We start from the raw sequence: 20,209 nt of genomic DNA, 5'->3' as shown, positions 1-20,209 counted from the left end.
TTATGGTCTCTACTTACTCTCATCTTCAGAGCGGCTCAAAAAAGCAAAGATAAAGATGCACCAGAGACCGTCAATTTGCACAGTGGTAAGAATTTGGCGCTTTTTGAAATCAAGGAAGAGAATCAACTGTTTATAGATAATCGGCATCGTGATGTTTATTTCTGGCAGCATAGCAATAACCCTCGAGTTTATCGATGATGATGCAGAAACTGGCCTCTTTGGGCTCATCTTGGGGATGAGCATTTGGTAAGTAGCGCCATGTTCATTTTCTTAAGTGACTCAAAACCGTATTTGACGCGTCAACACACTCAATCAAAATAACCTGTGCTTTTAGTGGCACTGGAATGGTCCTCTTTACGGGCGGATTAACCTGGCTGTGTTGTCAGAAGCCGCAGAATTTGGCAGAAATCGTGTCGAATAAAGCTGCGAGCTTGTCGAATTCGATGAAAAAATCACCAGATGGAGATTTGGAAGCAAATTACAGGTTGTTACAGCTCTTCTCTATCAATTGAGAATATCTCCTTTAGAAACTCGAAATTCATTGCTCCTGTAGAAGTGAAGACGCTTGACCCAAGAACTGAGGATCCAGTCGCCAGACGGGCCGTTACAAATCTCGTTTTCAAGGACTGCCCCGATGATTTTATCAAGAAAATTGATCCAAAAGTCAAAAAAGAAGAAGTTCTAAAGTCAGTTAGTCCTGTTACATCTGTCGAAGAGTCTCCTACAAAGTCATCAAGATCTTCCAGGAAGAAGTATGTTCTTGCTCTAGTGCCTCCAGTCTAAAGACTTTAGACTCTAAACTAGAAGTGGGATTGGATGTCCTTGAGTGGGATGCCTGTATAGTGGGCTATGATTCATAGGCTATGATTTACTGGGGGACAGTAGTAGGGGATTATCATTCTAGCTGCCCCTAAACCTAAACCTACCCAGGGGCTACGCCCCAGGACCTCCCCCGCCTCCCCACCTAAGGTCTTAACCAGGGAGCTTCGCCCCCGGACCCCCCTTAAGAGTCACCAGTCCCTAATCCTAACCACTAGCTCGGATCCTAGAGATATTGGATGGCTCGAATCATAGTCTCGAATGATAGGCTATCATTGATAGCCCCTCTCTACATAGGGGACATCTGCCCCTTACTGACAACCCGGTAGGCCCTACCGACTTTGGCAGTGTTGGCATCTTAGTTTTTATTGCAAAAGCATCTAATTACCGCCTTTTCAGAAATCCTCCACTACAGAAGCAAGCCAGCATTCTTCATGGGACTTCTTTTTACAACGAAAATACTTCCGATTTTTCGCTACCTTCCTCTCCCGAAATCATCCCTCGACCGCTGAGCATCAGGACAAGTTCAAAAGAAGCTCCATCCTCATAACCGCAAATAAGGTTCTTTTCACTACTCAGAATAGCGGCCAAGAATTCTATTGAACTATGAGCAGCGAAGTCCAAAAATCAAAAATTCACGAAAGCGTACTTGAAAACGGCGGTAAGTTCAGATCTTAAAAGCCGCACTGATAAATTATTTAGAAATCAAACTTATTCTCTACCGTGAGCGTAAAAGGCAACTCGAAGAGGAACTCAGGTAAATCACTTTCGAAATCTCAACTGTCAAAAAAGAACCTTTCGGACCGCCTTTCGGACCTGCCAAGAAAAAGACATTTAACAAAGGCATTTGAAAAGATAGGTTTTTATTGCTTTTTTGGGCAATATCGCGTTCGAGGTAGGCGTTTTTGCGATCCATTTCATCCTCCCGTCGTCAAGGTATCCACCTCTTGGATCCCTTTTCGCTTTGAATTCACCGATGACGAGTTCGCTGTGCTCCTAAAACTGCGTTACACAAATTCCGCCTTCATAAAAATAATCGACACACCTCCTCTTTTTGCTTGGTCGGACTTAAAAAAATCCGTAGACTGAGAATATTGAAAATTTTCGTCCTCACAACAACTTTGGTTCTAGAGACAAGGTCGAAAATGAAATTTATATTATCATTGAAAACAATTGCATAACGCTAGAAAAATATATTTAGACGACGCCTGCATCGAGAAGCGATCTACCAAGAGCTGATCCGGTCTGAATACCTCACCCTCCAATCACCTTACAGAACAAGAGCTATCGTAAGACCATTTTTTATTTATCCTCATTTTAACCCTCCTTAGGAGCCGGATTATTCGCCTCAACTGGCGAGCCGATCGTTAGACAGGAGATTCTACCGAATGAACGCGCCTTCTTCTTCTGGTATCGAAGCTCGTTATTAGCAAGCCCTTATGTAATTTAAGTTCATGTTCCTTACGGCAAGCCAGTTCACATTTCGGAGATGAAGTTCACTCACGCGTATATTCCCAAGATATAATCATGCTGGCTGTATTCTCTGTATTATCCGCACTATCTGCACTAACCATTCCTACAGATAAGCAATAAACGATTATGGGCCTCAACGGTTGCCCCTGTCTCATTGTCAACATCTTTGCGCTTGTTATTGTTTTTAAAGGAAAAATTCTCTAGAATAGAAGGGATTTCGGTGTTTGTTTTCGTGGTTTTGTCAGATACAACTTTGCATCTCTAAAGGTAACTGCTTTTTTGTTTTCTGTATGTTTTCTAACTTCCTGTAGCACTGATGATGCCGAAAGGCGAAAAGCTTCTGCAATAAACGAGATTATCTATTAAATACTCGTTATTCCAGTAAATCATAATCAAAAATCATAAAAGAAGTATGTGTTGTATTGTGGCGCCGGATGAGGACCATTGATCATGTCCAGAACTGGCACTGCTGTTCGCTGCTGGAAAGTGACTGGCGCTCCCTCTTCCATTTCAGCGAAACCGTAACTCCCTTCACAAGCAACCAACCATGTCCGGTCTCGGTCTGGACATTTGGCGACGCAGCGCATTGTCTTCCCTTCAAACGCAATCTGAGCGTCAGTGCAAATGGTCAGCTCGTAATTTTCGGGATGCTTCCGATTTGCCTATAACTGATGTAACCGCCGTAAAACCAGACTTCCGGATAATGATTGGCCAGGTCCGCCACCCAAAAAATCGCTTGACTAGCCTCTCTGAAAACATCACGAACTTCGAACCGTCGATGAGCAGCTGTCGAATTCAATGGCCGCGGCTTGGTCGAGTCCTCCGTCGATGATCTGGAAATCTCTGGCGCAAAATCCGAAAAACAACTTGAAGAATCGCTGTCGCTCATTGCTTGTCAAAAAAGTGTTTTTGCGAATTTGATGAATTTCTGTTTTTCCACTCTGTTTTTATGCTCTAGAATCGCTGTTATTATTTATCGTACACGTGTTTGCTTTAAAATTTTTATGAGAGGGAGGGATGACCAGTAATCTCATTTGCGATTCTGCTCATTCTACATTCGTAACCAATTCTAGCGCCGTGCGCGTAATTACACCTTACAATAGCTACATGCTCGTGCATGAGCATCTGCTCATGAATCTCATAAATGAATATCCTCATTACCAAGGCCATCTTGTAGAATCAGAAAAAGAATAAAACAACTTTTTGGGAAATTCCCTCTTCCTTGTCTTCGACTCTTCTCGACCACTACAACTAGAGATCCGCAGGACTAGAGAGAATTTTGAGTTTACTGGAATGCTCGTCAACTTTACGATATCAATAAACGATTCATGAACAATACCGTATTGTCAATACGCAAAGCTAGGGGCGGCACCGACCACCATTTATCATCGTCGGTTTTGCCGAATTCGTGGTCGGTTTGGTCGGTCTTGTGGTAGGCTTAAACCGACCAAAATCCGACTAACCCGACCAAAATACTCAAAGAAACTGACAAAACCGACCACGCACTGACCAACCCCGACCACCGACCAAATCAAGAAAAAAAAATCCATGGTCGGGTCGATCGGTGCTCATATTAACCCGATCATTTCCGACCAGGTCGGGTCGGTGCCGACCTCAGATGCAAAGAAATAACAAACATTAAAATATTCTTTTTTCATTATATTTTTCTTATTCATTATTCTTATTGTTTCAATTGTCCGACTTGCTGAGGTCGATTGCCTTCGATATTGCCCTTTTGTAAGTATCGGCAAACAACTTAAAACGGCTAAATTATCCGCGAGTTTTTCGAAAAGTTCCTACCGACGACTTCTGATCCATCAGGTTTGAGGGCGATTCCGACGCCCAAATACGTTGAAATTTTCCAGATTGTTTGGACAAAGCTGGAGACGGTGATGCCGTTCGGATTCTTCTTTGTATGCTGCGGAAAGTCGTAATTGCTGACCTGGTTGTACCAGGTGTCGACGGCGAATCGTGCGACACCAACGTAGTCTCCTTGAGTCAAGTAAGGCAATTCGCTCTCAAAGGGAATGATTGAAATGTTTTCGCCACAGATTCTTAAAAAAAGTGATAGGCAAGTTGAATTTGTAAATTAATTCTCACGTGTCTGGATCGTATCCGGTCGCATCGCCGCGAGCGATTTTTTCGGCCCATTTTTGCGCGTCGTCAGTCAAATTTTTGTCGAGCTAAAAAAAACTTCATCACACAACCGAAGGTAACAGTGCTTATATTGCCCTCCCCCCGTCAGCTTTTTTCGAAAAATCAAATTTCAGAATTTTAAATTTTGACCTCGGAAATGGATTCGTATTTGAGGCTTCTTTTTTTGGGGGTCTATCTCAACTCTAACACCCTCAAAATCATGTTTGTCAATTTGTGTCAAATATGATTTATGATGATATGAATTTTCAGAAAATTGGACTTTTCGACCTAAATGGACGAATTTGCCCTAATTTTGGCAAAAATATTGATTTTTCTTTGTCAAAAATGCCTCTTATCAATTTTTTGAAGCAAATTTAACTTCCAGACGCGTTAAGAACCAAAAATATGGTGTTTTTAAAAATTTCCATTTTTCGAAGGAAAAAGCCGACGGGGTGTCCTTAATACTTTTTCTTATTGAAAGGCACTGAAAAGGGGGTTTTTATCATGATAACAAGATAAAATCTTTATACCTTCATGTCTTTGGTACTTTGGTGAAGCGCGCGCTTCTCATTGTGTCGATCTAAGCAAGCCTCTTGTCCGGCTCGCAAAGCTGCTTCGTCGAGCCCAAAGAATTCGATCACTTCAGAAATATCCGGAAGGTTCTCGTGTTCATTATCATCAGTCGGGACTTCAGACGTTTCAATCTCAAAACTTAAAACGTGATTAAAATATGTTTTTTATCAAAAATTATCTGGCTTACTTGGCTCGAGTTTCAGTAGCACTCATCTCCACAAAAAGTCAACCTCAAAACGGTCAGTTTTCTCAGTATATTTTTAAATTTGTGGAGTAGATATGCGAAGATTATATAGCTTTTGAACAGGAAGCCACCCAGATAAGAATGTTTTTATTGAAAATAGACTGAAAAATGGCTTTTCGTTTATCTTTGCGCGCAAACCGGAAAGAAGCCGCAAAGGAATTCTCTCAGTTGGGGGCTAAAGACCAGGGTTCAAAATGTAGCAGTGTAGTAATGTAGCAATGTAGCAATTGCTACATTTTTGCTACATGTTGATGTAGCAGGTGTAGCATGTAGCAGCGTTCAAAAAGCGTGTAGCGAAGTGTAGCTTGCTACATTGCTACATTTTTCAGGAGGTGAGGATTTTTATTATCAAAAAAGACGATTTATTCATAGCAAATATATTTTAAGGGTATAGTAATCGCTCAGGCCTACTTTGAGCTCGTACTCCTCAGCACCTATAAGTAGTAAAAATAGCCTAAATGGCTAGAATTAAAGATCTATCTTAGATCTTACTATTGACAAGAGCTTTTTTTGAAATTCCATCATTTTTACCACGTGACAACTCCTTAAAGTTGGCATCTCGGCCAAAATAGGCTATATAAACGGCCGAACTCCTCGGAAGTTTTCAATAAGGTCCAGATTTTTTTTGCGTGGATTATGAAGATGAGACCCTTATCTAAAAATTAACAAGAGCTTTTTTCAATTACTAAATTTTTTCTTATAAAAATTTTCGAAAATCGATTGTACTTAATTTTGACCTAAATAACCTCCTTAATTGCCCTGAGGGCACTGCCCAAACTCAACCGTTTTTTACCAGTTTGAAGCCCTGAGCATAAGCTTTCTAAAAATGTGTCATATGAAGCCTTTCTGAAGTTTCTAAAGATGGCCAAAATTTGGCTTTTGGGCGAAATGCATTAAATTTCGCTATTTTCTGTCGCGTTTTCCGAAAAACTGGTTGAGATAGAGATAAAGGTCAGAAGGACTTTTTTGTTCAGAATTTCATGAGGATTCTAAAAATGCACTCAGATTAAAAATTTGAGACTTGCCAAAGAGCGATGACTATACCCTTAATGTATCTTTTGATAGAAAATGATGATATTTAGCTTAATTTCTATCTAGTTTGACTTTAAGAAATTGAAAAACATAAAAAAATTCATATATTATTGAGATCTAATCGAAAATGGTAGCAGACCGGCATAATTTTATGTAGCAAGTGTAGCATGTAGCAGCGGTTTTTTAAGGGGAATGTAGCACATGTAGCATGTAGCAGGGACTTTTTTTGAGGGATGTAGCACGTGTAGCATGTAGCAGCAATATATTGCTACATTTCGAACCCTGCTAAAGACGCTTAAGAAGCAAAGAATATTGCCAATATTATATTGGGGGTAGTAGGGGGGTATCATTCGGGCTGCCCCTAACCCTTAACCTAACCAAAGGGGGCTACTCCTCCCCCGGGGGCCCCCACCTAAGGCCTAGGCCCCGGACTCCCCGTTAAGAGTTCCCAGTCCCTTACCCTATTCACTAGTCCATATAATATGGACCATATTCTAGAGAAATTGGATGGCTCGAATGATAACCTCTTTTTTCAAAATTTTATTGATGAGCGATCATTTTCTCTAAAAAGCGATCAATTTACGGTTAAATTAACTTCTTTTTGGGCGCAAGCTGAGCTTGTTCGCGAGGTTGAAGAAGAACAGTAAAACTAAGGGTCATTCACTGGTTTTTCTTTCATAATCTCTTTGTATTGAGTCCGTACCAACGCTTTTTTAAGAATACTTGGTGGGACATAAAATTTTTTCCGGTGACCCAAATTTCCGGACATTTTTTTGGAAACCAGGGGACAAAATTAGTCCGGAAATTAGAAAACCAACTGTACCATTTTTTTGTTATTGCTGCCAGTCAGAGTTGCAAATTTTTGAAAATTTTTTTTGAGCTGAGCTAGCTGAGCTGAGGTCGAAATTGAGCTGAGCTGAGCTGAGCTGGATTTTTTCAAAAAAATTGAGCTGAGCTGAGCTGGGGTATATTTGACTATTTTTGAGCTGAGCTGAGCTGACGATTTCTCAGACTGAGCTAGCTGAGCTGAGCTGACCATTTTTTTAGCTGAGCTGATCTGAGAGAACTGATTTTCATTTGTTACAAAAAATGCCAAAAAAATGTGTTGAAGCTAATTTCAACCTTCTAGAGTAGACGGACAGGGATCCCCTGCCCTCACACACCCCTAGACCAGCATATCACTCGCAACATCGCATTTTTTTGACATTAAAAACTTATTCTGTCATTTAAAAATAAGAAATCTTCCAAAATATTATACAGTGGTATCATTTATGTGGGTGAGCCAATGTTTCAACCTTCTAGAGTAGATGGACAGGGAGCTCCTGCCCTCGCACACCCCTAGACCAGTCTCTCACATTCGCAATCACATATTTACCATCTGTACTTTATTATTTTTTATTGGAAACCCTTTTTTTATCTAATTTCGCTCTTGCTTCAAAGAAAACTCGAATTATTTCTATCTGTTGAAATTGACCAACAGGAAAGCATGTATAGAAAATACGTTGACTTTTTTTGAAAGAAGGACCAATCAAAAGTGGTTCGATCTTTGTCAGCTCAATAGACTGAGCTGAGCTGAGCTAGCTGAGCTGAGGTTAAAATTGAGCTAGCTGAGCTGAGCTGACTTTTTTCGAGAAACCATTGAGCTGAGCTGAGCTGAGCTAGCTTTCTTCAGAAAAATTGAGCTGAGATGAGCTGAGCTGACTCTCACCTCAAAATTGCTGAGCTGAGCTGAAGCTCAGCTAGCTCAGATAGCTCAGCTCAGCTAGCTCACAAAATTTGCAACTCTGCTGCCAGTGGAACCGCTATAACTTGCAATAGAAATTATAAAAATTTCAATAAATTTAAAACAACAAATTTAATGAAGTACAGAGTCAGTCTTTCTCAAGAACTCAGAAATTTCCATAAATCAATAATCAGTTTTTAAGTCTGCCGATATTGCGGGCTCGTTTACCCTTGATGTTCCCCTTTTGAAAGTAGCGGCAAACGACTGAAAATAAAGTTATTTCTTCAAAGAGGAAAATGTCTACCAATGATGTATTTTCCATCTTTCTCCTTGGCAATTCCGACGCCGAGATATGTGGAATTCTTCCAGACTGCCTGAGTAAAACTACCAATTGGTTTTCCCGCTTGACGGGCCGCATGATTGTCGAAATCGTAATTGTTGATTTGCTCATACCAACGATCGACGCATATTTTTCCGGTTTCTTGAAAATTGTTCATGGTCATGAATTCCAAGTCATTATTGGTGTAGAGCAAGATGACGTTTTCCCCACAGACTCTAAATAAACCGCTTAGAAATGAAAATATATTTCAAATATAATATTTGTTTTTCTGCGGTTTTGCCCCTTATTTCGGGGAAACTGAATACCGCCGCCTTGCGCCACCCTGCGCCGCCCGGTCCGGTACGAACCGGGTCTCGTCAGACCAAATACTGACCAAACAAAATGTTCGGAAAAAGAGCGAGAGCTTGACCCCGCCAACCTAGGTTCAAGAAAGGTATAGTCTATACCGTATAGACTTTACCGTATAGTAATCACGCATAACAGCTATGGTAAGAGGAATATTCCCGAGCACGCGCGACAACAATACTATGGATGACTCTTAGCAGCCTTAGAGTCAAGGTTACGGTTTGGGTAGTATGTAAGCAAGTGCTCATCACCTACACACTACCTGATAATTTCAAAAAAATTCTTTCGGGCCCGGAAATCATGAAAAAACTGCTAGTGTAGGATTGTAGAGCTCGTCGAGACGAGTCGATTGATACCTCTAACTCTTGAAAATTCCAAGATTTTCCGCCTACGCAACTGATAAGAAGGTTGCTCAAACAAAATCGTAATTCCACTGCCGTTTTTGTTCTAGAGTAGCTACGAGGGAGTTTGACCCCTAGAAATGATCCTTATAAAAAGTTGTACTGACAGAGGAAGTTTGGACCTCTTATCACGTGTCCTGCCGAGCTTATCAGTGAAAAATCGTTTTTTCCATATTTTCTTACAAAGCGATATTAAGATTGATATTAATCGTTTGTTTAGGTTAAATATTTCATTCATTAATGAATTCAGTGCAAAAAACTGATCATTTTACATGTTTTGTGAGAATATATGGAAAAAAAACGATTTTTCACTGATAAGCTCGGCATGACACGAGATAAGAGGTTCAAACTTCCTCTGTCAGTACAACTTTTCATGAGGATCATTTCTAGGGGTCGAACTCCCTCGTAGCTACTCTAGAACAAAAACGGCAGTGGAATTACGATTTTGTTTGAGCAACCTTCTTATCAGTTGCGTAGGCGGAAAATCTTGGAATTTTCAAGAGTTACAGGTATCAATCGACTCGTCTCGACGAGCTCTACAATCCTACACAAGCAGTTTTTTCATGATTTTCGGGCCCGAAAGAATTTTTTTGAAATTAGCCTAGGCTAGGGGAAATATAAATGAGCTTATTCTAGGGATGGAGTGAGAATTTTGAGAGTTGCATAATTCTCGGCTTCGCGAGTTTTGATACTCTCAAAATTCTCTTAACTTTTCCCCTAAGAATATTATAGCCCTTGACTATAATTTTCGGAACTGGTTTGCGTGAGTACCGGACAGCCGCTTAAATGACTCGCTCTCTTACGCCCGTATCATCTCCCACTTCTTTTCTGGGTCATGGCGCTGTCGTTTCCCTGGCTGCTTATCCGAGTCTACTGGCACTTGAACTGATAATCCGAATACTATATTCTTCCCTGAAACCAGGATCGGATCGGATCGGGTTTTTAGGGGTCACGGCGACTTAAATCGGGCGGCGCTATTCAGTTACTCTCCTTATTTCCTTAAAAGCCACTGCGCTCCTTTTTATCAAATATTTTTCAGACCCAGACTCAGGTTTTCTACACAGGTTGTGGAACATAGAGTATGATTCATACGTATTATCTGGATCGAAACCAAATGCTTCACCACGTGCAATTTTCTCCGCCCAGTCTTGCGCCTTGTCACTTGCACGCTGGTTTAGCTGAAAAATTAAGTAATCGGAAAAGATAAGTCAGATATCGCGGACCTGCATTGGAGCTGTCCCTCGGTGCAGGTCACGCTTCGCATTGTGCCTGGCCAGGGTGGAGTTGCGACCAGCTTTGATAGCTTCCATGTCAGTTTGAAACATCCTCTGTACTTCCTTTTTGTCTACCGGACCCCTCTTTACTTCTTCGTTACCAACGGGTATAATATGCGTGTCAGTGATATAGACATCACTAAGTTACATCAATTAATTATGTCTTAATACCTACGCCTCACCTTGCGGTGTTATTTGCTATTATATCATCAGGGTCTTGATTAATCAAATCCCCGTTATCGGTTGCGTCGTGGATTGTATCTAACAAAAACCTAGCCATCTCTTGAAGTGAGATGCTTGAGAAGGCACCGCAAGCATTTATGATGCTGAACCGGAAGCGACCCAGAAAAAGGTGTTTTCGATAAAAATAGACTGGAAAATGGCTCTCTGTTTATTTTACGCATGGAGAGGAAAGAACCTTCGAAGCAAGTTGCTCTAAACGATGCTTCAAATCATCAAAAAGGGGCGAAGCTCTTAATGAATCGATAAAGAATATATGATGCTTAAGGGGGTAGAAACAGTTTCCTCGATTTTGGACTGCAGCTACATAAAAGAAAACATAAGATTTATTTATTTCCTCGAACTTTCCTCATAAATGTTCCTAGAAAAAGGGTTGAGCTTCACAAAAATGTGAATGAAATTTATTTAACTATCAGGTGACTCGATATATTCGTGTTTGAAAATTGGCGAAAATCGAAAATTTCGGAGAGATGAGCTGCTTCTGAGCCCATTTACTCAAAAATTCGATGACTAAAACAAATTTCGAGAGAGATGTTCCTAGATCTAAGATTTATCTATCTAAACCTGAAGAGAAAATTTGAAAATGTAAGATTCTCTTGTCTGTAGCGCCGGTCAAAAATCGCCTTTTTCGGATAAAAGCTGTTTCTACCCCCTTAACAAAGGGTGCAGAAGATCTTTGTTTCAACTAAAAAGGCAAAAAGAGTTCAAGAGTTCAACTTAAAGTTGTAAACCGAGGCAACCTTGTGAACTTTAAAATGCCAATGATGTCCTGTAAGCACAGCCTTGTCAGAAGAACTTGTCAGAAATGATGCTGGTTTAGTTTGAGAATAATATTTTTGAGATAAAATTCACTCGGTATGGTTTTGATCATCGAAAATGAGACGAATTTGAGACGAAAGAACACATCTAAAGTTCAGGTTCATTTTCTTAAAGAGTTGATTGTCCTTAAAATGCCTGTACAAGAGGCCCTGTAGTTTGTTCAATTGGTTGTGAAAGCATAATTAGTGTTTGGACTGCGACTGCATCGGCGTTCTTAAACAAAAAAACGGCAAAGTCTTCTTATTTCCCGACGAAGTTCTTACTACTCGAGACATAAAAACACAACAAGCAGATCTGAAAGAAGAAAAAACTTGGAAGAAGAAGGTGAACGATAAACTAAGCTTTGCTGAGCATGGCTTTTCAACGACGCCTCAAAGGCTTACCTATCTCGGCACGGGCACGCTTTTTTGGGTTTCAATTATGCTCTTGGGTAAATTTTCTTGAATTAATCGGGTTTTTCAATTCTTTATTATCAGCAAATTTTTATTCTCTGGAACAATCCCGAGCCGTTAGAACATTTTTGACTTCGACTTGCCACCGAAACTACAAAAAATGCGTGCGAATTGAAACGATGGACTACTGCGCTGATCTAATGAAGAGATGCCGTGAAACGGGCAAGTTCGTCCTTTCTGAGCGAGTTTTCGACATCAGACCAAAAGAAAGCGACCCGATCCTCTTTTCAGCGGAGGAAAATCGCGTCAATCTCCGCCGCTGTCAAAAGAAGCAGTTTTACGATCAAAAAATCTGCCGCCATCTTTGCTCGAAAACGCTTGTTTTGGAATCAACGAGGACGAACCCGATTCCGCCTTGCGAGTCGATCTGTTTCAAGCTGACTCGATCCTTTGACTCGGCGGGAGAAGTTTGCCCGACTCAGAAATACTGTTCTCGTGGGTGTCCCTGTCCTTTTTACAAATGTGAGAAATTCGAGTCGCCGCAAAAATTCATCCCTGTCTTTGATCTAAGCGAAAAAGAGAATTTCGCCGAGGCAATGCTAACTTCTACGTTTTCGTATGAGCCAACATCCACGACAGCGCAATCGACGATGTCAACACACAACGATACAGACGAGGAAACAGACTTTAGCATGTCACTAGAATGGTATCTCGCACTTTTTTCAGGGCGCGAAGCGGAAGAGTCTAATCTCCAAGAAGCGAATGCTGTCGAGCCACCAACAACTTCTTCAGCAACGACTCAGTCAAGTACAGTGCCAAAAGCAAAAAAGAACACACACGAATACCAATCAATCGAAAAGATAACTGGCCGATGGGAGGGTCGCAAGTCTCTACCAACTCATCAATTTTCGATTCTTCTTCATGACTTGTCGGAGAATTCCAAAAATGTCAACATAAATGCTCTTGACTCTCTTGTTCCATATGAACGGTTTTTGTTGAATTATTGAAACTGACAATAATTTTTTTTCTAAAATAATCGTCAAAACGGCAAAGTCAACTGGTGCTGCCTTTCTCAATGGCGAGCATTACTTGGTTGATGCAAAGGGAAATCTTTTGATCGTGAAAGAAGACGGATTTTTCCCGACTTTTATTTCAAACAGACGCAATGATATGTAAGTTCTTTATTTTTCTTTGCAATTTGAACAAACTGCATTCAAAAGAGGGTTTTACATCTTCCATTTTCGTTCATCAATCGGCACTCACCAAATTGAGATCCGTCGGAAAGACAAAAATATGAAAGTTTTTCCTGTCGTCGTTATTTGAAAATGGTCAAAAATTAATGTGGGCTAAGATGGTTCTTTGATTTTGACCTTGAAAAGCTCGCCAACAGGAAGGTCGGATAAATGCTACTACTACGCTCCAGACTACAACTTGAATCGTTTCGAAGAAGCGCAAGGTTTCATCGCTAGCAATCACTTCAATGCCAAGCTCTCTTCCGTCAGCTTCAACGAGGTCTTCCATCTAATGAGCATGATGCTTGGCGATCGATACATCAAGCTTTCAACGACAATGGCGTTGAATCGAATAAGAAGGAGCGAAGAGTTTGAAAAAGGATGGAAAAAGAACGAAATTTTTCTTCCGGCTGATTTTAGGGATTTGGATCCTGTTCACGTGATCCCCTTGACAAGAGTTTCAACTGAACATTACTATATAATTTTCGTTTATCATCCCCCGAAAATCAAGTGAAACTCTGAATAGATCGATTTGGGAAAACTGATTTTGATATTGGTTTTAAGAAGTGTGCCACTCTCCAACACGCTCTACTCAGTACTGCTAGAGGCAGACGGAAAATTTCTGGTGCTAGACAGCGAATGGATCGGCTCTCTTGTTGACTACGAGGAAAAATCAGTTTGTTACTCGAAATTATTTGCCTCGGACGACATTTACTACACTGATCAGATGGGATTCAACAAAGACGAGTGCGAGTACTTCGGCAATGGAATCGTGAATGATGAAAGGATCTTTATTCAGAGCTACGTTTTCGAGATCACATTCGAAATCGTCTTCCTTTTCGACAGAATCGAGCTCGAATTCGTCCAGCGAAAATCGTCCAAGAAAATGCATGTCACAAGCAATCCGTTTTTTGCCTTTCACGACGACGTCTTTCCTCTTTTTTCGAAAAATCCAGTGTTTCAGTCTCAATTTTCTCGCCCAAGTTTCCAGTTCAAAACTCTGATTCCAGACAATTATTTTTCATCGCTCGAAGAATTGAGCCACATTTCGACTTTTGAAATGAATTTCAATGGAACGCAGAGGTTCCGACTTCATCTCCAACCGCATCAGAGTCATCACCAAACGCGAAGAACAGCAAAGATATTCGAGCTGAAATTTTTCGACGGGCAGAGTCTATTTAGCTTTGGAATGGGTGCTAATAGCTCGATTTGGGTCGATTCTGATTATTTCCAGAAGACAGTAATTTCAAAATCAAATGAATCCGAAATTGAGGAACTTGAATTTCTTTTCCATTCTAGTGCTTCCTCAGAATCGTCGATTTTGGAAATCATAAAGAATGGCGAAAGAATGCCAAAGGCAAAATCAACGATAAAAATGACAGGCCTTCAAAATTCAGGAAACAAAAAAGTCCGACTTTTCAAGTTTGACAAAGGCACCAAATTAAAGAACTTTTATTATTCTCCGAATCAGATGAGACAGATAAATGTGATTCTTCCTGTTCCCCTTGCATCGTACCGCCCGTACGCGCTACTCGAGAACGGAGAGAGCAAATCACTATCCCTCAAATCTCCTGCTGACTATAAATTATACGATATGGCGGCAAACATCTACAAAAATAAAATCTCGTCCTATACTCTCCACTCAAGGCAAGCACTCGTCAACGACCAGCTCCATATCTTTGGCGGATACGACGACGAAAATAGAGTAACTTTAACTTCTATCATAATTTATTCATAAAACACTTATAAAATTATAGATTGCTCGGTTAGATGGCTGCATGATGACCGAATTACCGGTGCGCTTGATTTATTCTTATTCTTATAGTCACGCCGCTCTTTCTGTTAAAACAGGAGATAAAGGTAACAGAATGCCCATCTTCTCCTCTCATCAGAGTTTTGGGTTTTTTGTTGAAAATTATTTATGATAACTTATTTCAAGCCATCATTTGCTTCGACGAAGTCAATGATCAAAACTGCGAGGTGTTCGATGGTCTTACTTCCGATTTAATAGACGAAACGAGAATAAAACACTACTACGGTGGATTTGGACTGTACAATGGCCAGCCGACGGCTGTCGGAGGAAAAGGCGCACAGGGGGCAGTTGAAGCTTGGGACGGAGCAGGATGGACTTCACTTCAGGAGCATCCACGGTAAGCGAGCTTTTGCTGAACCCTTTTAAAAGTTGAAGATCGCTGAAGAGCTGCGCAACTGTGGGACTACCTTCAGGAGTTCTTTTGACCGCTGGAGGTGATGATTTAACGGCAGACGAAAAGTCGAGTGAAATTTGGAAACTGAAGAACAACCAGTGGTCGAAAATTGGCTCTCTTTCAAAGGTATTCTTAGTTTTTTCGAGGATTCACTAATGAGTCATTGGTAATGGCTTCTCATTCTTGAGCTACTTTTCTTCTTTTAGGCTGTTGAATATCCATCAGCAATTAATTTGGGAAACTCTGTCTTTGTTTTTCCTGGTTATACTGCGGATGAAAAGTCTTCAGCTGCAATGATCTTCGCATTCTTAGGATACGAATCTTCAGTTCAAAAAATAAGTTTAGGCAAAGGCTCCAGCTGCTAAATTTCTCAAAATTTTATCAGTTAAAAATGTTTTGAGTTTTTTGAACCTTTGAAAAAGACGCCGAAGATAATTTTATATCGACTGATGTTGTCGCAGATCAAGGAACGCAAGTTATGAGTCCGATCATCTTCGTTTCTCCTGTAGATTATTGTGTCCAGTAATAATTGTTTTTTTTTTATTTATTTTCAAATTTTACAATGATGAAAATACAGAAACAACAATGTGATAACGAAATTTAGATAATTTTTTTTCTCTCGACTAATTTTTATGATTCTTCATCATTTTTTTCTTCTTATTGAGTTTTTTACGGCTTCAATTGTCCGACTTGCTGAGGTCGATTGCCTTCGATATTTCCCTTTTGGAAGTATCGGCAAACAACTTAAAAATAATCATTTCCGTTATTTTTTTGGAATTTCTTACCGATGACCTCTGAAAAATCAGGTTTGAGGGTTATTCCAACGCCCAAAAGCGTGGAATTCTTCCAGATCGTTTGGACAAAGCTTGAGACTTTGGCTCCATTTGGGTCGGTCATTGTGTGATGCGCGAAGTTGTAATTGCTGACCTGGCTGTACCAGTTGTCGACGACCAATTCTGCGACGCCAACGTAGTCTCCCTGGGTCAAGTATTGCAAGGCGCTCGAAAAGGGAATGAGCGAAATGTTTTCGCCACAGATCCTTCAAAAAATAATTTTCAACTATCGAAATGCTGTGAATAGATTCTTACGTATCAGGATCGTATCCGGTTACTTCACCGCGAGCGATTTTTTCAGCCCAATTTTGAGCGTCGCGAGTTATGTTTATGTCGAGCTGAAAATTATTTAATCACAAAGCCGCTTTGTCAAAGCGGGACAACAGAGTGGTAGTAGGGGGTTAAAAGTCAGGCAGTCCCTAGCCGTAAGCCTAACCTAGGGGACAACGTCCCCCCCCCCGGGACCCCCCTTACCCTAACCCAGGGGGCCCCGGGAGTCCTAGTAGGAACCCCCTGTCCCCTTACCCTAACCGAGATAAGGGCTAATAGTCTGTTAAAAATAGGTAACAGGCATTTAAGGGCGTCCGACCGATAACCCCGTAAAAATTGCATACCGTCATAGGGTCAGTATTAAGGTGGAGCGCACGCTTCTCATTGTGTCGAGCTAAGCAAGCCTCTCGTCCAGCTCGCAAAGCTGCTGCGTTGAGCTTGAAGAATTCTATCACTTCGGGAATGTTCAAGTCGGTTTCGTCGTGCTCAACCTCATTAGCTGGAAGTTCGGTGGTGCCAATGACAAGGCTGAAAACCGTCAGCTTATTTTTTTTTCGGAAATTTTCTGGCTTACTTTGTCTCCGCGTCAGTCATTTTTCTCAAAAAATCGGCCTAAAAAGGGTCGGTTTTCTCGGATTATTTTTGAAAATATGGAGTGTGTATACGAAGATTATATACCTTCTGAACAGGAAGCCACCCAGATAAAAGTGTTTTCAATGAAAATAGACTCGATGGTGGCTTTTCGTATATTTTCGCGCGTAGACCGGAAATAAGCCGCAAAGAGATGCTCGTGAAAATGCGAAAATTATTCATTGGTTTTGATAAAAACGGTAGTTTGAGTTACCTTTGTTACCTTTGCGTCACCGTTTGATTACATGTACGGACTAAAACAAGCTTTCGCCCGAAAAAAACAGTCATTTGCCGAGGAATGTTCATTAGCCCGCATTATGCGGGCCGCATATGTAGGCTTCGGACGAAAAAACCGACAGCATCATCCGGTCATCGTACAGAGGCGAGAGTAGGCTCATTTTAAAGCTCTAAAGGGGCTAAAGGGCTTTCTCTTGAAACAATAAAAAATTGGACCCTTCTTTCCCTGCTCCGAGTTATTTGAGTTTGAAGGTAAGCTTGGAAAAATATTTTTCAAAATTACTCGAAACAGGGAGGGAGGTCCCAGTTTTTTTATTGGCTCTTTCTAAGAGCTTTTGAATGAGCCTACTCGCGTCCCTGTACGATAACCGGATGGAAAAAATCGTCTTTTTTACGTCCGAGGCCTACGCATATGAGTCTTCTTTCATCGGAATAAATTGAGTGGTCTCCGTTTGCCCAAGTTGCCGTTTGCCCAAGTGGCTACCAGGGACTCCCAGTACCAATTGGTACTGCCAGTATCAATTTGGTACTCCCAGTATCAATTTTGGCAAGGCAAAATTCTAGTCAGCCAGGAACGCCCGCTCCGCGGGTTCTGTAGTAAAAAACTTACTGATTCGGACAGGCTGCACTTCTATTCACCCGCCTACTATTGTTCCGACTGAAATATTTCGTTAAAATATCACCCGAAAAGCCGGAATTGGTACTCCCAGTACCAAAATTGGTACTGCCAGTACCAAAGCTTTTTGGTACTGCGAGTCCCCGACGCTCGCCCAAGTCGCCGTTTCCCCAACTTGGGGATGTGAATTAATTTTAATTGATTGACCCTAAGACTGACAGTATTTTATTGGTTTCTCCACAGTCGATCCCGGCTTCAATAACTTCGATCCTAGTGTTTCAGACGTCAATCCTGTTGGCTCAAACCTCAATCCTGGCATCTCCAGCGTCGATTCCGGCTTCATTACGCTTATCCTAGCGTCACTTCAATCCTAGCTTCTTAGACCTCAGTCCCGGCTTCTCAGTTGTCAATAATGGCGTCTCGATCAGTGATGGTGGAGTTATTCCACTTTAAAGGTAAGCTTAGGATAATATTTTCCAAAAAACCCATAGCATAGAGGGAGGCCACAGAACTTTATAGGCCGAAACTAGTCCATATAAAGGGATTTTTAATGATCTGATGATCGTTATAATGATGGCGCGAAAGATTCCCTCACAGAGCTATAACATGAGAAATTTTTGATAGATCTGTGCTTTTATAAAAGCGAATTATCGCCACGATTTATTTATCCTGAAGACTTGAGTCTCATCGACACTTGACGATATCAAGAATCGTTATTTGCTGCAGCTATTTTTCGAAATTTTACATAATGACCTCCTTACAGGGTGACGGGCGGCCCAGTTCTATCGGAGCGCCCTTTTGCAATTTTTTAGTTTTTGATTCATCATCAATCCTCATCACTTACTTTCCTAAAATGTTCATTTTGACAACAATCGCAGGTGCCAGATTTGCATTGTGGGACCTCAACATCAGAGGAAATCTAAATTTTTGGCGACCAAAAGAAGTAGATAATAGCCAGAAAATAATTTTGAGGAGAAAAAATAAGGCATTGACTATGCTAAAAATTGTGAAAAGACAGTCCAGCGGAAGCCGGACTTCTTGAAATCCCAACCCTTATATGACACTGAAGGTTCCAATTGATCTACTCTTGGCAAGATTAACAAGGTTCCTTACGAAAGAAAAAATAAGCTGCCGAGTTTCCACTGATATCAAAATTTGAAATTTCGATTTGAACTCATTTTCAGGTTCGGTTAGCGAAGTTGTATACTTCCAAACTACAGTTCTTTTTCATCTTTTTCCGTTTTCGCTTAGCTCAGAGCATTCCTCGAGTCGCATTTTTCCTGTCTGCCCGGAAAGATATACCAAGGCCTATTATTTTGTCTATTTTTATTTAAAACAATTTTATCTGGGTCCCTTCCGGTTCAAAGGTATATAACAAATAGCGGTCCGATTTTTATTCAATTCAATCATCAAAAAGAGTGAAAACTTCGATTTTTGCTTTTGAAAATGACGATTTCTGAAGCTGAAAAGTAAGACACGATTCTTTTTTTTTCAGAAGTTTAAATTGATTCAAGCACCGTCCCCGAAGACCCAACTGTCGTGGACGGAAACGATTCTGATGACGAGCTTTCTGCAATGGTCGATTTCCTTGGCTTGCAACTGAATGAAACCACCACAAGGTAATAAAAACATCAAAATACATCAACCAAATTTTTAGTGCCACCTTTGGGGGACAAACTGTGCCAACAAAAGCGGATACAAATGTCGACACCACATTGAACGTCGAGGACGTGATTAACCTACTGAAGATGGATGAAGAAGCTCTGGAAGCCGGACGACGAGCTTGCTTGGCTAAACATAATGGAAAACGTCGCCAACACAGATTCACCAAAGATTTATATGTAAGTATCAATCGAGTATTCAGACACGGATATCTTCAAGACACCCTTAATTTACAAAATTTTTGACCGCCTTGGCTACTCCCTTAAAAATAAATCGACATGAAAAGCTAAAGTACGAGGTGATAATTTTTAAATCTCACTCTTCAGATTTTGAAGTGGATGCCCTTAAGGAGGTAGTCCCTGCTTTTTGCGATCTTGACATTTTTTGAACAGCGCTCACACAAATTTGGGCTTAAGTTGAAGGATGAAAACTATATCGTTAGAAAGGTCGAACGCTGTTCTAAAGTTGCCATTTCCCAAAAAATATTTTTTTCGGCTGCTCGAGGGGCTAGGGTGCTATATTCTAACCTAGCCCGAGCAAAATCGCCATTTTTGCCTATTTTCAAACACACATAGAGCCCTTAAAATTTAAAAATAAATTAAAACCAAAAATATTCTTAAGAAGTTCATTTCCTCGTCTTAAGTTGCCACACAACGAAATTAAGAAACTCAAAAAAGTCATTATGTAATACCATCGATCAAAACTTGGGTC

General features: G+C 40.8%; 3 protein-coding genes and 1 long non-coding RNA gene across 4 annotated transcripts; 1 reads left to right on the top strand and 3 right to left on the bottom strand.

Moving 5' to 3' along the window:
• The first annotated feature begins 1,437 nt into the window (after positions 1-1,437).
• LOC145712395 (uncharacterized) lies at positions 1,438-2,256 on the top strand. Its single transcript, XR_014135225.1, has 3 exons — positions 1,438-1,576; positions 2,021-2,108; positions 2,151-2,256. It is a non-coding gene; the product is annotated as an uncharacterized LOC145712395 (long non-coding RNA).
• Positions 2,257-3,893: 1,637 nt separating this feature from the next.
• LOC145707738 (Golgi-associated plant pathogenesis-related protein 1-like) lies at positions 3,894-5,280 on the bottom strand. The gene is made up of 5 exons (XM_081785311.1): positions 5,189-5,280; positions 4,959-5,139; positions 4,393-4,475; positions 4,093-4,346; positions 3,894-4,047 (listed from the first exon to the last, which is right to left on the bottom strand). The coding sequence occupies exons 1-5, from the start codon at positions 5,212-5,214 to the stop codon at positions 3,974-3,976; spliced, it is 618 nt and encodes a 205-aa protein (XP_081641437.1). The 5' UTR covers positions 5,215-5,280; the 3' UTR covers positions 3,894-3,973.
• Positions 5,281-8,137: 2,857 nt separating this feature from the next.
• LOC145709898 (Golgi-associated plant pathogenesis-related protein 1-like) lies at positions 8,138-10,663 on the bottom strand. The gene is made up of 5 exons (XM_081787600.1): positions 10,543-10,663; positions 10,310-10,499; positions 10,179-10,264; positions 8,305-8,555; positions 8,138-8,264 (listed from the first exon to the last, which is right to left on the bottom strand). Exons 1-5 carry the CDS (start codon positions 10,638-10,640, stop codon positions 8,191-8,193), a joined length of 699 nt encoding a protein of 232 aa, XP_081643726.1. The 5' UTR covers positions 10,641-10,663; the 3' UTR covers positions 8,138-8,190.
• A 5,149-nt stretch (positions 10,664-15,812) lies between these two features.
• LOC145707748 (Golgi-associated plant pathogenesis-related protein 1-like) lies at positions 15,813-17,027 on the bottom strand. Its single transcript, XM_081785322.1, has 5 exons — positions 16,928-17,027; positions 16,698-16,881; positions 16,339-16,421; positions 16,036-16,289; positions 15,813-15,993 (listed from the first exon to the last, which is right to left on the bottom strand). Exons 1-5 carry the CDS (start codon positions 16,945-16,947, stop codon positions 15,920-15,922), a joined length of 615 nt encoding a protein of 204 aa, XP_081641448.1. The 5' UTR covers positions 16,948-17,027; the 3' UTR covers positions 15,813-15,919.
• Positions 17,028-20,209: the final 3,182 nt, after the last annotated feature.

Source organism: Oikopleura dioica, chromosome 1, assembly GCF_907165135.1.
Source record: "Oikopleura dioica chromosome 1, OKI2018_I68_1.0, whole genome shotgun sequence".
NCBI classification, from domain to species: Eukaryota; Metazoa; Chordata; class Appendicularia; order Copelata; family Oikopleuridae; genus Oikopleura; species Oikopleura dioica.
Note: the sequence above shows the minus strand (reverse complement) of the source record. Positions and strands in the feature narration are given on the sequence as shown.